This window comes from Choristoneura fumiferana, chromosome 24 (assembly GCF_025370935.1).
Source record: "Choristoneura fumiferana chromosome 24, NRCan_CFum_1, whole genome shotgun sequence".
Taxonomy (NCBI): domain Eukaryota; kingdom Metazoa; phylum Arthropoda; class Insecta; order Lepidoptera; family Tortricidae; genus Choristoneura; species Choristoneura fumiferana.
In genome coordinates this window covers 14,344,130-14,359,666 of record NC_133495.1, presented here as the reverse complement: position 1 = coordinate 14,359,666, position 15,537 = coordinate 14,344,130, and the positions used below count along the sequence as shown (strand labels likewise).

Here is a 15,537-nt window from a genome sequence, read left to right as displayed (position 1 = left end):
TAACAAACAAACAAACAGACTTACATACTCGCATTTATAATTAGTGGGATTTTATCAAAAAAGGGCTTCTACTAGTCGAAAAAGTTAGAGAAATAGATAGAACTATGGGCCACGGCCGTGTTTTTAACCCCCGACGCAAAAAAAAGAGTAAAAGAGGGGTGTTATAAGTTTGACCGCTATGTGTGTCTGTGTGTCTGTATGTCTGTGTGTGTGTCTGTCTGTGGCACTGTAGCTCTTAGACCGATTTGAATGACCAGAGATTTGATTTGAGATTTTTTAACCAGATAGCTAAATAATTTACTCTTCAATTCATTAAAATTTTCTATTATACTCAATTTCTATTATCTGATATAAATTTTAACGCGATAAAGGAAAAATCTGAAATTCCTTAAGGTTTTGAGGTACAATACAGTCCAATGCAATTCCTATACTTATTCTTTACTGAACATCTTAAATTGCTTATAACATTACAACTACAACATTATGAGATAAAACTATATCAAACTGAAAAACAAACTATATCAAATTATTCAGTGACGTTACCAAGCAGCTGTGCTTGCGCTGAAGAGTTTCTTTTTGATGTTTTTCCCTCTAGGTTGGCAACGCGTCTGAAAACCTCTAATGGTGCAGCGGGCCTGCTCCGCGGTTCGAAAATTTAAGTTCGTATCGTACCGTCCCTCTTGCTCTCGTTTTAAATAGTATAAGTGTCAGAGGGACCGAACGACACGAACTCGAATTAGTAGTAGTAGCTCTGCAGGTGTCTACGGGTGGTGGTGCTCACACGCCATTACGTAACCCATTTGCTCTTTTGACTTTTGCCATCATATTAGTAAAAAAAATACATGGATTCTAAATAAAATGCAATAGGTAACACTTTTTATATTTATGCTAGATAATAAATAGGTACTTGTAATTTCTATTCTTTCACACATTTGACCATGATTTAAAATATTCTGTTTAGCAGTTAAAGACAACATCAATAATCTAAACAGACAACTTCTATACCGCTATTTTACAAATCACTTGAAACTTAGTTTCATTATTTCATCAAAAGATGGCCCCAAAGATCAATTGCTCAATAGCGCCATCTAGATTAAGAAACCTATAACTAAATCTAAATAGTACCCTGATCTTTCAACTTCTTCTCAACAATGCTTTTAACCTCTTCGTACACTCCAAAAAACACAAACGAGCCGAGCATAAGTGCGATCACGCGTGTTGTACACCCGGCGAATAGGCCGCGTAGTCCTGCTTCTCGGTATATCACACGGAGTACTGTCTGTATGCGCAAGCTATGTGCGGAGGTGTGCTCGACCTCAGCTAGTATAATACGGGTTTTGGCGACGTCAAAAGGCGTTGTGACTGTACCGGCGACTATAGCCGCCGCGGCGCCGCAACATGCACTCTAAAAATGTAAATAAATGTATGTTAATAAAAAAAACATTTTAACACATCTTTGCTAACTGTACTCAATCAATCAAATATTTTATTTTACATAAAAACATGGTGTACAAAATAGGTCTTAAATATTATTAGGTTTCACATGCTCTGTTGCTAGGACAACACGTAAAATACTACTTGCATTGTGTTTGTCATCCAATTTACATATGTACCTACCTACATATACCAAATATCAATTCAATCCAACTGATAATTATTTTTACTGATAGAAACAACAATTTTAAACAATTATTGACTGTATTAGGAGTAAATAATTAAATAGAAATCAATACGCAAGCACAATTTTTTTTTTTTTTAATATAAGAATGTCTTCTGTAAGTAAAATGAGCTAACTAAAGGATTTGAGGCAGTTTCCCTTCAAGGCTCATCAACTTTTCCACCTCCTTGGAACCTCCTCCTCCTCTTTTGGTATCTCCTGTGTTTGTAAACTTATTATTGCATGACAAATATTGTACCTGAAAACTGGTGACTTCTCCGTTATTCCGTCTCCGTACTTGTTCCTTCAGCCACTCCCAGATGGGAATGTCAATCACACCGAAGGGCAAGTCCCGGGCGACAGTGGACAAGTACCCGCGGAATAAGCCCCTCCGAATACCCTCCAATTTGTAAGCCTGGAGATCAAAAATGAAGCAAGTTTTGAAGGCAGCTCAGGGTTTGGAACATAAGCACATCCTGTCCCACAAAGACCTATGTTAATTACTATGTTCTGGCAACTTTGAACTTTGTTACATGGGGAATTGGGGATATTAGACTCAAATTCGATTAGGTCCACTCCAGTCTAACAGGGCTAGGCTATTTAGGTTCCTTTAGACTCCAAGCGCCAGCAGTTGTTCCTGTGCTCTGACGTCTGGACGGAAGGTGTTTTCCCGTTACTTTACGAAGGCAAGGATAAAAAACCTGAAATAGTTAATTACCTTTTTTAATTTTGGAAGCGGTCTGCAAAAATACTTACGTTGTAAAGTATACTAAAACTACTTCTTTTGTCGACCCCGACGTACGTCTGTTTTCTTTGCTTCGCGATCTCAGTCGGCACTCTTATCAGACAGGCAAACTACAACAAAAAATATAGGCATGATCTTAAAAAATCCTGTCCTTTAATTTAACCCACATTAAGGCTAGATACTATTTTGATAAGAGATCGTACACCATATTACTAGATGTTAGCCACTAGTCTACGCTGAGGGGATTCAAACTCAATCAGAGCAAAACACCCCCTCACCGTGTTGCTTTGATGGTGAATTCTGATTGCGTTCGACCATGTCAGCGTAGTTTGGTGGTGGTGACCGTTGGGTTTGTGTGATATGTGAATGTTTTTACAGTGGTAAAGGTGGCGGAGCTTTACGAACACACATTTGTTGCATGACGTAGCTATCGTAGCTATTTGTTTGCAGGTGGTAGGACCTTGTGCAAGGTCCGCCCGGATTGCTACCACCATCTTGCTCGCTAATCCTGCCGTGAAGTAGCAGTGCTTGCACTGTTGTGTTTCGGCATAGAGAGTAAGACAACCGGTAAAATTACTGGCACTTGAGGTATCCCACCTTGGGCCTCTAGGTTGGCAACGCATCTGCAATCCACCTGGTGTTGCAGGTGTCTATGGGCGGTGGTGACCTCTTACCATCAGGAGACCCACTTGCTCGTTTGCCATCCAGTCAAATAAAAAATAAAAATAAATCGTAAGGTCGCAGGTAGGCTTAGTAACTTTTCCCATCCTCTTCACTTCTACTAGCCCCCCCCCTTGATCATCGACTACCGACGACGAGGCGCAGTTGAATAAGGACCTCCACAAAGTAACGCCTGATTCTTTAATAGTAACTCACAAGCTCAGCAATGGCGGCGGAACCGCTGTGGGCAACGGGTACAAACGCCGGGGGCACCAGAGGTTCTGTCAGCGCCTTTGCCGTCTCATAGGACACGAAGAAAAGAGCAGCTCCTGGCATCGACGCTATGGCTACTGGCGCTAAGCCTGTGGACGTAATACAAGCATTAGTACCACCACAAACCGCCACAGTACCACAGTATTTCTGACTTTATCTTAATCCTATCCTATTAAATGAGCAGTTTTTGTGCATAAAGTAACTGCACTCACTAAGCAAATCAAAGAGTGAGAGAAACGCGAGTTCAGCATGTCTCTGACATCCTTTATGTCAATTTCATACAAAAGGTCAAACACGAAGTAACAATGCCAAGGTAGTAAAGTGTAAACATACAGCCGATAGATGGCGACGTTTTACTGTGAATGAACTTGACTTGCAGCTCCATCTATTGTCGAATAGCTAATACTTACCAAGTTTTTTCTTCAACATTCGACGGAATCTCAAACATCTTTATGGGAAAGCCAAATTTAAGCACCTATTCACAAATCTACCTTGATAAAAGACTGTATTATTTTAACGAACGTACCTTTATAAACCCCTTTGAAGCCCCCTGACTTGTGGAGTCCCTGTGCACTCTGCAAGCGGGTCTTGAGAGTGTCCAGCGGGTACAAGCCCGTCTCAACGGCAAGTCCGGCCACTGCGCCTGCCTGCAAGTGCATAAGTAATTAAGGAATTACCCGTACGAACTAGAGTCTATTAGAAGCCCGAAGTCGAAGACTGAGGGCTTTAATGAGTCGATGTTCGTAATTCTAGTACCGCCCGTGCGACATACAATGTTTTTCATCACATTTGCGAGTAAAATTGTACTTATATATATATGTATATGGCGTGCATGTGCAGCGCGCGCACGGAGCAGCAGCACACCATGCAGTAACAAACTCATTTACCGACCTTGGGCTTCATGAAATGTAAATTAGTAAGGGCAATGACTCATTTATCGACCACGGGTTTCATGACAAGCACATTGAGGTCGAGGGTTTTATTTGGGGGGTTGCAACCAAGGTAGCCTGCATGTTACGACACTGTTTACGAGCAAGTGTGATGAAAACTTCATTTATTCAAAATTCATTCACACGGTACTTACGCCATGTCTGTAAAGTACCTACCTACCTAAAATTTATAAGATTTTTTAACTCGAAAGTGTTACTATACACTATAAATTAATATTTAGAAGAAGAATAAGAAAAAAATATGTATATCTGTTATTAGTTAGTATTATTGTAATTAAAGATTATCTCTTGCACTATACCAGATAAGTTCTAAGTTTATGTATAACTAGATGAAAGTATAGTTTATTTTATTTAGATAACTTACTTAACTTTAAATGTGGTTAACATAGCATATGATGTACCTATAGTTAATTAATGTAATTAATTGTAAAATTGCTATGCCCCAACAGGGCATTGTTTTTTTTTTGTAAAAAGTGTTGGGAATAAATAAATACCGAATACTGAAAAATTATTCGCTAGCGTTCGCGTCGTGCCACCGTCTAGGTTTTTTTGTGTTTAGTCCCGGTATTTCGTAACGGCTGCAAGATCATATTACACGAGCGAAGCCGCGCGGGTTAAATTCTAAGAACCTAATTAATGAAATGGTCATGAATTCTAGTTACGTTTTTTTTTTAAATGAAAATTTATTCAGCTGGTTTACTTGACTCACAGAGATACACGTATTAGGTAGGTAAGCTTAGAATTCAGACTGTCCGCTGTCTTTCTGACGATCCGTCCACCACAGTGCTGTATCTAGTGAACAGACCTGTAGGTAATTCGTATTCTTTAGCTAAGCTGTTAAAATTGTTACAGAATGGTTATATGCACATATATGGCGGCTATAATAACAAATCATAAAACTATTTAGTGGCTGTCACCTTGCAAGTCCGTGCGTTTTTAACTCAAATGGAAATTTTGAAAATTTTCCGAAAACCAATTACCTAAATATCGAACCCGTGCGGCATGTACGAGTGTATAACAAAAAACATGGCGAAATCATAAGGGTTCCTTATAGAACTAGGGAACCCTTAAAAAAGATCTACAGATCAACTTAATGAAGGCTATCGCGAATGAATTCGCCGCTAGAGGCGCTAGTGTAGCGTGAGGTCTCCGAAATGTCAAATCTCATAGTTTTTGGGTGAGCTACGCGGGTTTATTTATAATTAGAATAATTTTGTGAATATTTTGCATTACCTGAAATTAATTATGGCAATTATGCGTTACGGGGCAATTAATGTCTGTGTTTTGAGACAGTTTTGTCTTTCGGAAACTTTTGTCCTCCCTTTTTTCCGAACAAAACGGGACTAAGCAACACTGTGGTTGCTGGATATTTTTATGGTACGGTTTTAAGGTGTATTAAATATGATTTTAATCTAAACTTTGTTTTAACGCCCGTAATAACAGACTCTGAAAGCCACACTTAAAAACCTCACGCAACAGTGCGCCATCTAGTGAGACAAAAAACGATAGCCCTCATTACTTTGATTAAATTAGTAAAGAAACACTTACGATTCCGGGTGCCAATAATGTGGAGTTTTGAAACATCGGCTTCTCTAGTGCCCCCATCATGCCACAATTGTTTTAATTAAACATCCAATCCAATTCTATATATATAAAATCCACCACTCAAATACCTACTTCTTATTTAGGTACTAAATTAAAAAAATATCTAAGTATCCCTATGTTAGACAGGGACGAATGACGGAAAAAAGAGAAGGCCTTTGCCCAGTTGTGGGACACTTCAAGGGGCTAAAAAAATTAGAAACAGATAAGTATTTGTAATACGAAACGTAAAAAGCAATCAGCCCATTCGATTTAAGTAAGTAATTATTAACCAATATTATGTATACGCGAACAAAACAGTATTATCGCTTAAATTTAAGAAAAAAATGAAACGGCAAATCTAAACTGCACTTTAACTTTCACTGCACTTACATTTCCGAACATTTTTAATTCACATGATGACATTTCGCGCTAAATTATGCAAAACAATTTTACAAATCACTAAAAACAATTTTCAAGTAACAATTCCCGCGCAAATCACAACTTTAAAGTTTAGTTTTGTCGTGGTCATAAAGCAGTGTCCCTTTCTAACAACTGTGAGCGAAAGGGATGGTCTCTATACGTCTGTTTCCTAACGAATTACACGACAGACCAGTACGTATAATATCTCTTATAGTAGTCTGTGCGACAGACACTGAGTCTTCAGACGTGCACACAGTTTATATTCTTATCTATCCGCAATCTAGTATAAAGATAACAAATTGTAATCGGGAAGTTACGCTTGGACGTCTATCTGTTTGAAATGATAATATAGTATGACGCACCTATGGACGAAACTCTACGAAATGAATGAATGGAAAACCAACCGAATGACTCCAAGGTCACGGCGATTGTGCAATTAGTTATGCTAAGTATATCTTTACCCGCGGATTTTATCACGAGAACTATAAGAGCCAGTTCACACGGATATCCGATTCTTTACGGGAAATATTTTTGTAGGATCCGATTTAGTGGTAGGTAAACTAGAATTCTAATATGTCTCAGGACATACTTAATAATCACCACATCATCAGGAGTCGACTCGTGACCACGGCCGCAGCGCTGCAACATCATTGAAACGTCGACTAATTTTAGCAATTCATTTTTAACAACATTCGGGCCCGGCAACGATCTACTAAGCTCTTACGCTATGCCTACGCAAATCACACGGCAGTCACTTCTATGCCAGTGACACGTATACGTGTCACAGACGTAATACATTCCGATGCCAGTGACACAACACAACGTCTGTGACTTTTTGGTACTTACTCCTATGCCAGTGACACGCATGTTGTGTCATAAATAATTCGTACCTCCTAAGGCACTTGTCCCACCGCCGACGATGAGCGAGAAGCGAGCAGAGCGAGTAACTAGAAACGAGTGGGCGAGCAGTGAAAAGCGAGTGTTCGAGCACGACGGGCGATTGGGTACTCGCTCCACTCGCTCGAGCCGGGCGGCCGCCAAGCTAACAGCGCTGATACTACTCTTTTTTTATTGCTCTAGTTTTATTGCTCAGCGAGTTTTATAGCTCTTATCGCTGCGACAAAAGATGTAAGAACGAGTTCTCGCCGGCAGTGTGAACCGCCAGCGATCAACTATTAATATATATGTCTCTTTTACTCACACAGGATCTTATATCTTTTGTTCGTTACTTGAGCGAGAAAATAGTCGATAGCCAATCGTTTTCTCGCCGGCGGTGAGACAACTGCCTAAGGCTGGCATAGCGGAAGGGCTTAGATGCCGGAGCCGAATACGACCCACTAAGCTCTTACGGTAGGCACAGCGCATATCCCACAGCAGTCACAAATACGTGTCACCGGCATAGGAGTAAGAACTAAAAAGTCACAAACGTTGTGTCACTGGGGCCGTACGTGTTAGGCAAGTCCTGAGACTCAGTAGCGTAGCGTAGTGGGGGCGGGTGGAGGAACTGCATGAACACGCATTTTCATAAACGTAGCCATCATAAGGTCGAGGGTGAGCAAAGAAATTCTTTTAGTTCATTACCATACTACGCTTTTCTCAATGCGATGATTTGGAAAAGATAGTGAATAAACATTATCATAGTGTCTTGTGTGGAACAATAAAAAGCTCACCACAAAGACCAAGATGTTTATCTTCCAGGCTTCCGTCATGAGCATCCTTTTGTACGGAGCTGAAACCTGGACAACGTACGCAAAACAAGAGCGTCGGTTAAAAACTAAACTTAAACTGTTTATTTCAATAAAAATTGCATAATTAACTTGATTAACCTTAGCTTTTCTTAAATTGATTAAAATTAAAAAGATTTTTTGAGTTAAGGAGTCTCTAAAATTTGTTTGTACAATGTGATCCTAATATAATCATTCTCATATTGCTATACTCAATTTATCTCCTAAACAAACATAAACTCCTTATACATGCGCTGTCTGCGTAGGATCCTGAGTATTTCATGGCAAGACAGGGTCACCAACGAGAGGGTTCTAGAAATTGTTCAGCTGCCTAGCCTAACCGCTCTTCTCAAACGGAGACGCTTACGTTGGCTAGGGCACGTGCATAGAATGAAGCCCTCTGATTACCACGTCATGTCTTGCTCGGCGCAGTGGCCAATGCCAAGAGAAACGTAGAGACCTTTGCTCAGATTTAAGGACTGCGCTAAGCGAGATATGGCCGCCTTCAAAATTGACCACCTTGACTAGGAAAAGCTGGCGGAAACACGCACAGATTGGCGCGGACGTGTTAGAGGGTCGCAAGTATTGCGATGAGGCCTGGCTCAAGGCACTTGCTGACAAGAGACAGAAACGACACCAAGTCGGTTCTGCACCAACATCCGCAGACTTCTCTTGTCAGGCCTGAGGACGAACATGTCGCTCTCGCATCGGTCTAGTCAGCCACCAAAGACGTTGTGCACAGGCAACACGCCAAAACTTGTCTGGCACAGACGCGTAGGCCTGATGATGAGTGTTTAGCTATGTATTTCGTAAACTTACAGAAAAAAAACAAAGATTTCTTTGAACACTGTATTGAACACTACATACTAAATAACATTTAAATTAAATATACTCCATATCGCGCAGTAAATAAAATTACATTTCAACATATTTGGCATAATTTAAAACTTGTCCATATTCACAATATGTAACCATTTTAATAGAATTATCACAACTGATTTAGCTTTTTAAATTACCTTTATATTTACAAATAAGAAAACAGTACTTATAAAATAAGACGCCTTATGCGCAATTTTTATGCAGTAATAAACAGCACTACCAACAATATTAAAAATTTAACTTAGTGCTATTGGAAACATATTTATTACTGCATAAAAAAAATAAAGTAAAAAAAATATGAAATATCACTCATGTGCCTTAAGACTCAATAGATTTATATCTATACTACTATACATTTATTTCATACACATAATCACAATTCTCACAAAAGTATTGGTACTTATTGATAACAAGATATTAGACCTAATGCTAATCAGTAATAGGTCTAAAATCCATGGAGCGGTACTTGTTAAGAATAACTGCGTTTTTTACAAGCTTTTATTTAACTTGCCCTGTTCATTTTTTTATTTATTTATTTGGGTCAAATCACGCAAGTTAAATTTGACCCACTTCCAGTAATCCGATCGACTTGAAATTTGGTAAACTTATGTAGGTAAATCTGGTGACAATACAATAATCTGATAGTGACATCCTGGTAGTCTGCTGGTAGTTTCTGACTGTACTTTTTGTTGACTGTACTTGTATTACCACACAAACTACATTTGAATACCAAATTTCAAGTCGATGCCGTTAACCGTTAAAGAGTTCTGACCTGTGGAGACGATCCTGGACGGACTACCAGGATGTCACTACCAGATTATTGTATTGTCACGCAAGTTACATAAGTATACCAAATTTCATGTCAATCCAACTACTGGAAGTTGGTCGAATTTAACTTGCAAGATTTGATTACAGACAGACAATGGGACAGGTGAAACTAAATAAAAGCTTGTAAAAAATGGTCAAAATTGGTGTGACGTATTTTATGGATGGGGCTTACATTACATCCCATATGGAGCACTGTCATCCCATCACGAGGGACGACATAACCCAACTACCTATCCAAATACCCCTCAACAACCCTCTTACAGTCATCATACACCCCGAAGAACACGAAACCGCCGGCCATAAACGCGGTGAACCGCGGCGTACACCCGGCGAAGAGCCCCCGCAGCCCGCTCTCTCGGTATATGGCGCGCAGTACCGGCTGGACGCGCAACTTGCGGGTGGCGGTGTACTCGGGGGCGAGCATAATGCGGGTCTTGGCCAGGTCCAGGGGTGTCGTTGCTGCTGCTGCGAAGCCGCCGGCTAGGGAGCCACAACAAGCGCTCTGGGGACAGTGTAAAAAATGTTATACAAGGACAATCCCACGAACGTGGTAGTCAAACAGGTGGTAGGACCTTGTGCAAGGTCCGCTAATCCTGCCGTGAATCGTGAAGCAGCAGTGCTTGCTCTTTTTTTTTTATTCGACTGGATGGCAAACGAGCAAGTGGGTCTCCTGATGGTAAAAGATCCCCACCGCCCATAAACATCTGCAACACCAGGGGTATTGCAGATGCGTTGCCAACCTACAGGCCTAAGATGGGATATTTCAAGTGCCAGTAATTTCACCGGCTAACTTACTCTCCACGCCGAAACACAGCCCCTGGTATTGCAGATGTTTATGGGCGGTGGTGATCTCTTACCATCAGGAGACCCACTTGCTCGTTTGCCAACCAGTCGAATAAAAAAAAACCATTGTCGCGAGTGTACATTTCAATCAAAGAATCTCACTAACTAAAAATAAAACAATTTGCAATTCTTTTTTGCTAAGGGCGGTTCCAGACTGGCGTTTTTTCTGCGCGTTTACAATTGTTTTTGTTATACGGGCTTACAAGCGCGCTAGATTACACTGGAACACCCGACGCGCGTATCCCTGCGTGACTCGAAGAAAACAAAACTGCGCCTGTACGCGCATTCAAAAACGAGCTCATACACGCAAATAAAACGTTAGTCTAAAACCGACCTAAGTCCTTTATTAAACAGTAAACGTCCCATCTTATACCTGGAAGCTGGTGATCTGTCCGTCGTTGTGCAGCCGCACCTGCGTCTTAAGGTACTCCCAGACCGGCAGCTCCAGGAAGCTGAACGGCAGGTCGCGCGCCACAGTCGATAAGAAGCCGCGGTACACGCCCGAGCGGAGACCCTCTGCTTTGTACGCCTGACAGAAACGCAAGACCAACTTGAATTTTTTTTGTTAAACCTTTCCGTGACCGTACTGCGATCCAAACTGCATTTTCGTACCAAGTTTACAGTCGATCTACCAGATTATTGTATTGTCACTAAAACATAATTATGCCAATTTTTTTTGTATTTGAATCATAATGGCAACTGCAGCGATTGACTCCAGGAAGGTACAGGATTTTCCTATCCGTATACTGTCTGACAGCAAATCGGTCTTGCAAGCCCTGCAGAGCGACACAATGACATCAGGGCTAATCAACGAGTGCCATCGAGCTCTGACGTTGGTAAGTGAGACAAACACCATAACACTACAATGGATAAAAGGACACAGTGGATCGCGAGGTAACGACGCGGCCGACCGATTGGCTAGAGGGGGCTCGGAGATGAAGGTCTTCGGTCCCGAACCCATTCTACCTCTGCCCTTTGGATGGCTGCGCGGCAAACTGCGACACAACACTAAGGTAATGCACCGACAATATTGGACAAACCTAGATACATGCAGGCAAACCAGAGAAGCCCTCCCGACGATCAACCCCGGATTGTCCCGCAAGCTTCGCGGACTTAGGAGGGATCAACTCCGACTGCTGGTCGGTGCTCTTACTGGTCACGCTTTACTAAACAAGCACTTACATAATCTAGGTGTTACAGACAGCCCCCTGTGCAGAGCATGCATGGAGGCAGAAGAGACAGCCACTCACATCCTTCTGGAATGCTCTGGTGTGGCGAACTACAGGGCACTACACCTCGGATCACCGGGGTCACTGCAGGAAGTCGCCGGCAACGTGAAGGGTCTGCTAGGCTTCCTCCAGGAGCTAGGCTGGCATGAATAGTGCCTACAGCCTAATCACGCAAAATAGGCGCACTTAGACGTCGAGTTGCGGAAAACAGCCCGCTCATACCTATACCTAAACCTATGCCAAATTTCAAGTCAATCCCATTACTGGAAGTGTATCAAATTTAACTTGCAAGATTTGACCCGTACATACATTGCAAGTGGAATGAATAAAATCTTGTAATAAAATGTGTTTCTTCTTACTTATGATTCTCACCATCAAATAATTTATAACATTGTTTACATAGATTTTGAAGGGGTTTGATTGATTGATTATATCCAAAATCGACGACATGGTTCATAAGTACAGATTTCGCTCTCACAGTTTCTGACTTCACCCCACTGACCCATTCGGATTGATCATTTTATATAAAGGACAGCTACCTCAATCAGTATCTTGATGCTGCTCCGTTTCTTGCTTCCAACATATGTTTGCTTGCGCTGTTTCGCTATTTCTGTGGGCACGCGGATCACGCACGCCAACTGATGAATAAGGATGATGCTATAAAAATCAGTGAGTGTGAGACATGGTCCTAGTATGGTCTCCCTTTAAACAACTTAAATTTTCTTTATTCAATAATTTTTTGTTGCTGTAATGACAACAATATTTTTCCAAAACTAATATTTGATTACTACATTGCTTTGTTGTTAGAATATGATAGTCAAAATCCATCATTTGATGTAAAAATTAACATAAGTTTATATTTTTTTTTACTGACCAGTCAAAACCATTCATAACAACTTTGAAGGGACAGCAATATTTGGTCATTAAACATAATCGGTCAATATAACCAGTATTATTTTGGTACCTTTATAAGATTGTGTTGGGACTTTTCTTGGTTGTTACATCTGGTGTTGCTATAAACCGTTTGGACTGTATTTCCAACAGGTTACTTATAACTTGTTCTAAGCCGCATTCACATTTATGTTGTGTTGTGATGCTCTCTGTCTCTCTCTCTATAGCTTGTGATGCGACACAACACAAGCCGTCACCACACACTGCATCAGATAAATGTAAACGCAATTATATATAATGTATGAAAAAAGTGTATGAGGCGAGTGTGAATGAAAGTGTTAGAAGGGGTAGACCTAGGCGGACGTTTTGAGACCAAATCAGGGACGTCTTGAAAAAAGGCCAGGTCAAGAGTACCCTAAACCGAAGAGCATGTATGAAGGGAATAATGAAAGTGGACGAAGCGAAACAAGTATGTAAGGATCGTAGCAAGTGGAAAGAAGTGGTCTCTGCCTACGGGAAAGAGGAGTGATTATATGTATGTATGTATGAAACTGATACCATTCATCTGATGCGTCACAACACAACACAACAGATAAATGTGAATGCAGCTTTACTTACCACTTCCCCAACACATGCCGCTGCACTGTGAACCAATGGGGCATACTGTGGGGCAACCAATGGCTCGGCAATCTTTTTAGTAGTCTCATATGACATGAAAAACAATGCTGTTGTAGGCATTGAGGTTGTTGCAACTGTTAATAAGCCTGCAACAAGAGTACCTATACAGTGATGAATAACTCAATATTGACCCAGAGGGTCTATTGTGTAACATTTCTGACGCTTGCGATCGCAATCAAATGACAGTTTTTGTATGCAAAATCTGTCATTTGATTGCGATTGCGAGCGTCAGAAATCTTAGGCAATATGGCCTCTGGTTATGAAATATTTTTTATGTGACATCAATGATGACAAGTATAGCAAAACTTGGGTACAGTACAGTCAAGGACATAAATATATACATAATATATACTACGAAGATGTCCAAAACATCTGTACACCTTATGCCGCTTAGGTTGATGTATATTTTACATTTGATGCTATATCTGTTTAGAAATTTATACCCTCAACTGTAAACTTTACTGCAACATGTAGCAACAAAAGATATACCTAAATTACTCTTCTCTCACTCCTAACTCCATATTTCTTAAAGTATGTAACACATATGTACGTACATACATATTTGTGTGTGTGTGTGTGTGTGTATGTATGTATGTATGTATGTTGTATGTATGTGTGTATGTGTATGTGAAAACTGGAAAAAAATAATTGAAAATTCATAAAATTGTATCATGAATATTACCTTTATATACTCCTCTAAAACCACCCGCCTTTTGAAAGCCCTGTGAACTTTGCAGACGGGTCTTAAGCGTGTCCAAAGGGTACAAAGCAACGTCTACCGATATGCCAGCCACAGCACCTGCCTGGGAATCAGATATTATTGTCAGAAAGAATTTTATAGTCAAAATTTTTCGTACATATCAAATACCAATTGTGCAGTTAATATCTTTAGAACCAAGTGAAAGTTAACTTCATGAGTTAAAGACGCATTATAAATTAGTATATTTTACTTTTAATTCAGAAATGTTAAAAAATACCGCGGAAGTTACTAGTAGAAATTCCAGTGATTATTCCGCACTCGGTCGGTAAGTTATTCTTTAAATCCAAACATACCTATAATCTGTATTTTAATAATGAATAACTTACTAACAAAGGCGCCAAATACGTAAGTTTCACGGCTTTAGGTTCGTCTAAAGACCCCATTTTCAATTATTTTTGCAACACGGGAATATCCGGGCAATCCTAACCTCTACGCAAGACGTTTCAAATATGAAACTAAAGAGTTATTTGCGCTGTAGAAGAGCTGAACAAATTTATTTTTTTACGTGGCTGAAACGAATACACCAGTGCCAATATTTCATCTCAATTAGCAATACTTTCGTCACTGATCAAACTTTAAAAAAACTTTTAAAAGATATTTCTAATAGTGACAAGTGACATTGACATTTTAATTTTTTTGACTGGCTTAAATTGATACTGTACAGCTAGGGAACGATTGCCACGAAACACCAGATGTATTTTCTTGCAGTAAATAAGCAATTATGTTCAATAAATAATTAATGAGAACTGTGAAGGTCAGCCAATCAAGATCCTATTACCATAAGAATTAATTTTACTGTGCATGCAAGCGTGCTAATGTATACCACACGACGATGATGGGTAGATGGGGGTAGTGGTTTTATTCTCTAGGGTGGGGCCACATGCAGTCGCTCGACGCTCGTTTCCAATGTCAATTCAGGTTACGTGACATTTAGCGATAAAGCTGAAAATGTTGAGCTTAATCGCTGGAAAAAAAAATCCTCTCCTCTCGGTAAAAACACTTTTTTTTTCACTCACTCATTCACTCCAATTTCTTTCATTTGTACTACTGCCACGACTGCTACTAAATGAGATTAAGAAATCAGCTTCCAAGGCCAAGATCATTCCTGCAAGAAAGAAGCCATCTTGTCGCTGCTGCTCGACGCGGCGACTTGATGCTACTTTTTGAGTCGTGGGAAATTCAAAATCACCTTCAAAGTCGAGTCGCGTGACCAGATTTATCGCTGCAATCGAGCGACGAGCGACTGCATGTGGCCGCGCCTTAGATATGATATAACATTAGTGCATAGTGACAACTTGTATGCAACTTGTCAAACAAATTTCAAGTCATGCAATTTCTTTATAAATCTGGGAAAGGCTAAAGAATCACACTCTATACTGCCTCGGATTTTGTTATGGATCGGTCGGACCCTGCCGG

At 40.3% G+C, this 15,537-nt stretch overlaps 2 protein-coding genes across 5 annotated transcripts; both read right to left on the bottom strand.

The window, feature by feature from the left end:
* Positions 1-847: 847 nt before the first annotated feature.
* On the bottom strand, positions 848-6,625 carry LOC141441480 (mitochondrial S-adenosylmethionine carrier protein-like). 4 transcript variants are annotated; one of them, XM_074106235.1, is made up of 7 exons: positions 6,260-6,625; positions 5,834-6,073; positions 3,862-3,982; positions 3,279-3,424; positions 2,414-2,512; positions 1,917-2,072; positions 848-1,405 (listed from the first exon to the last, which is right to left on the bottom strand). In XM_074106235.1, the coding sequence occupies exons 2-7, from the start codon at positions 5,891-5,893 to the stop codon at positions 1,115-1,117; spliced, it is 873 nt and encodes a 290-aa protein (XP_073962336.1). In that variant the 5' UTR covers positions 5,894-6,073; positions 6,260-6,625; the 3' UTR covers positions 848-1,114. The 4 variants fall into 4 exon arrangements, with proteins under 4 accessions (XP_073962336.1, XP_073962337.1, XP_073962334.1 ...); XM_074106236.1 differs by having other exon boundaries at positions 5,834-5,964; XM_074106233.1 differs by having other exon boundaries at positions 5,834-6,625.
* Positions 6,626-8,848: 2,223 nt separating this feature from the next.
* Positions 8,849-14,753, bottom strand: LOC141441481 (S-adenosylmethionine mitochondrial carrier protein homolog). Its single transcript, XM_074106238.1, has 6 exons — positions 14,448-14,753; positions 14,044-14,164; positions 13,302-13,447; positions 12,332-12,430; positions 10,937-11,092; positions 8,849-10,222 (listed from the first exon to the last, which is right to left on the bottom strand). Exons 1-6 carry the CDS (start codon positions 14,502-14,504, stop codon positions 9,947-9,949), a joined length of 855 nt encoding a protein of 284 aa, XP_073962339.1. The 5' UTR covers positions 14,505-14,753; the 3' UTR covers positions 8,849-9,946.
* Positions 14,754-15,537: the final 784 nt, after the last annotated feature.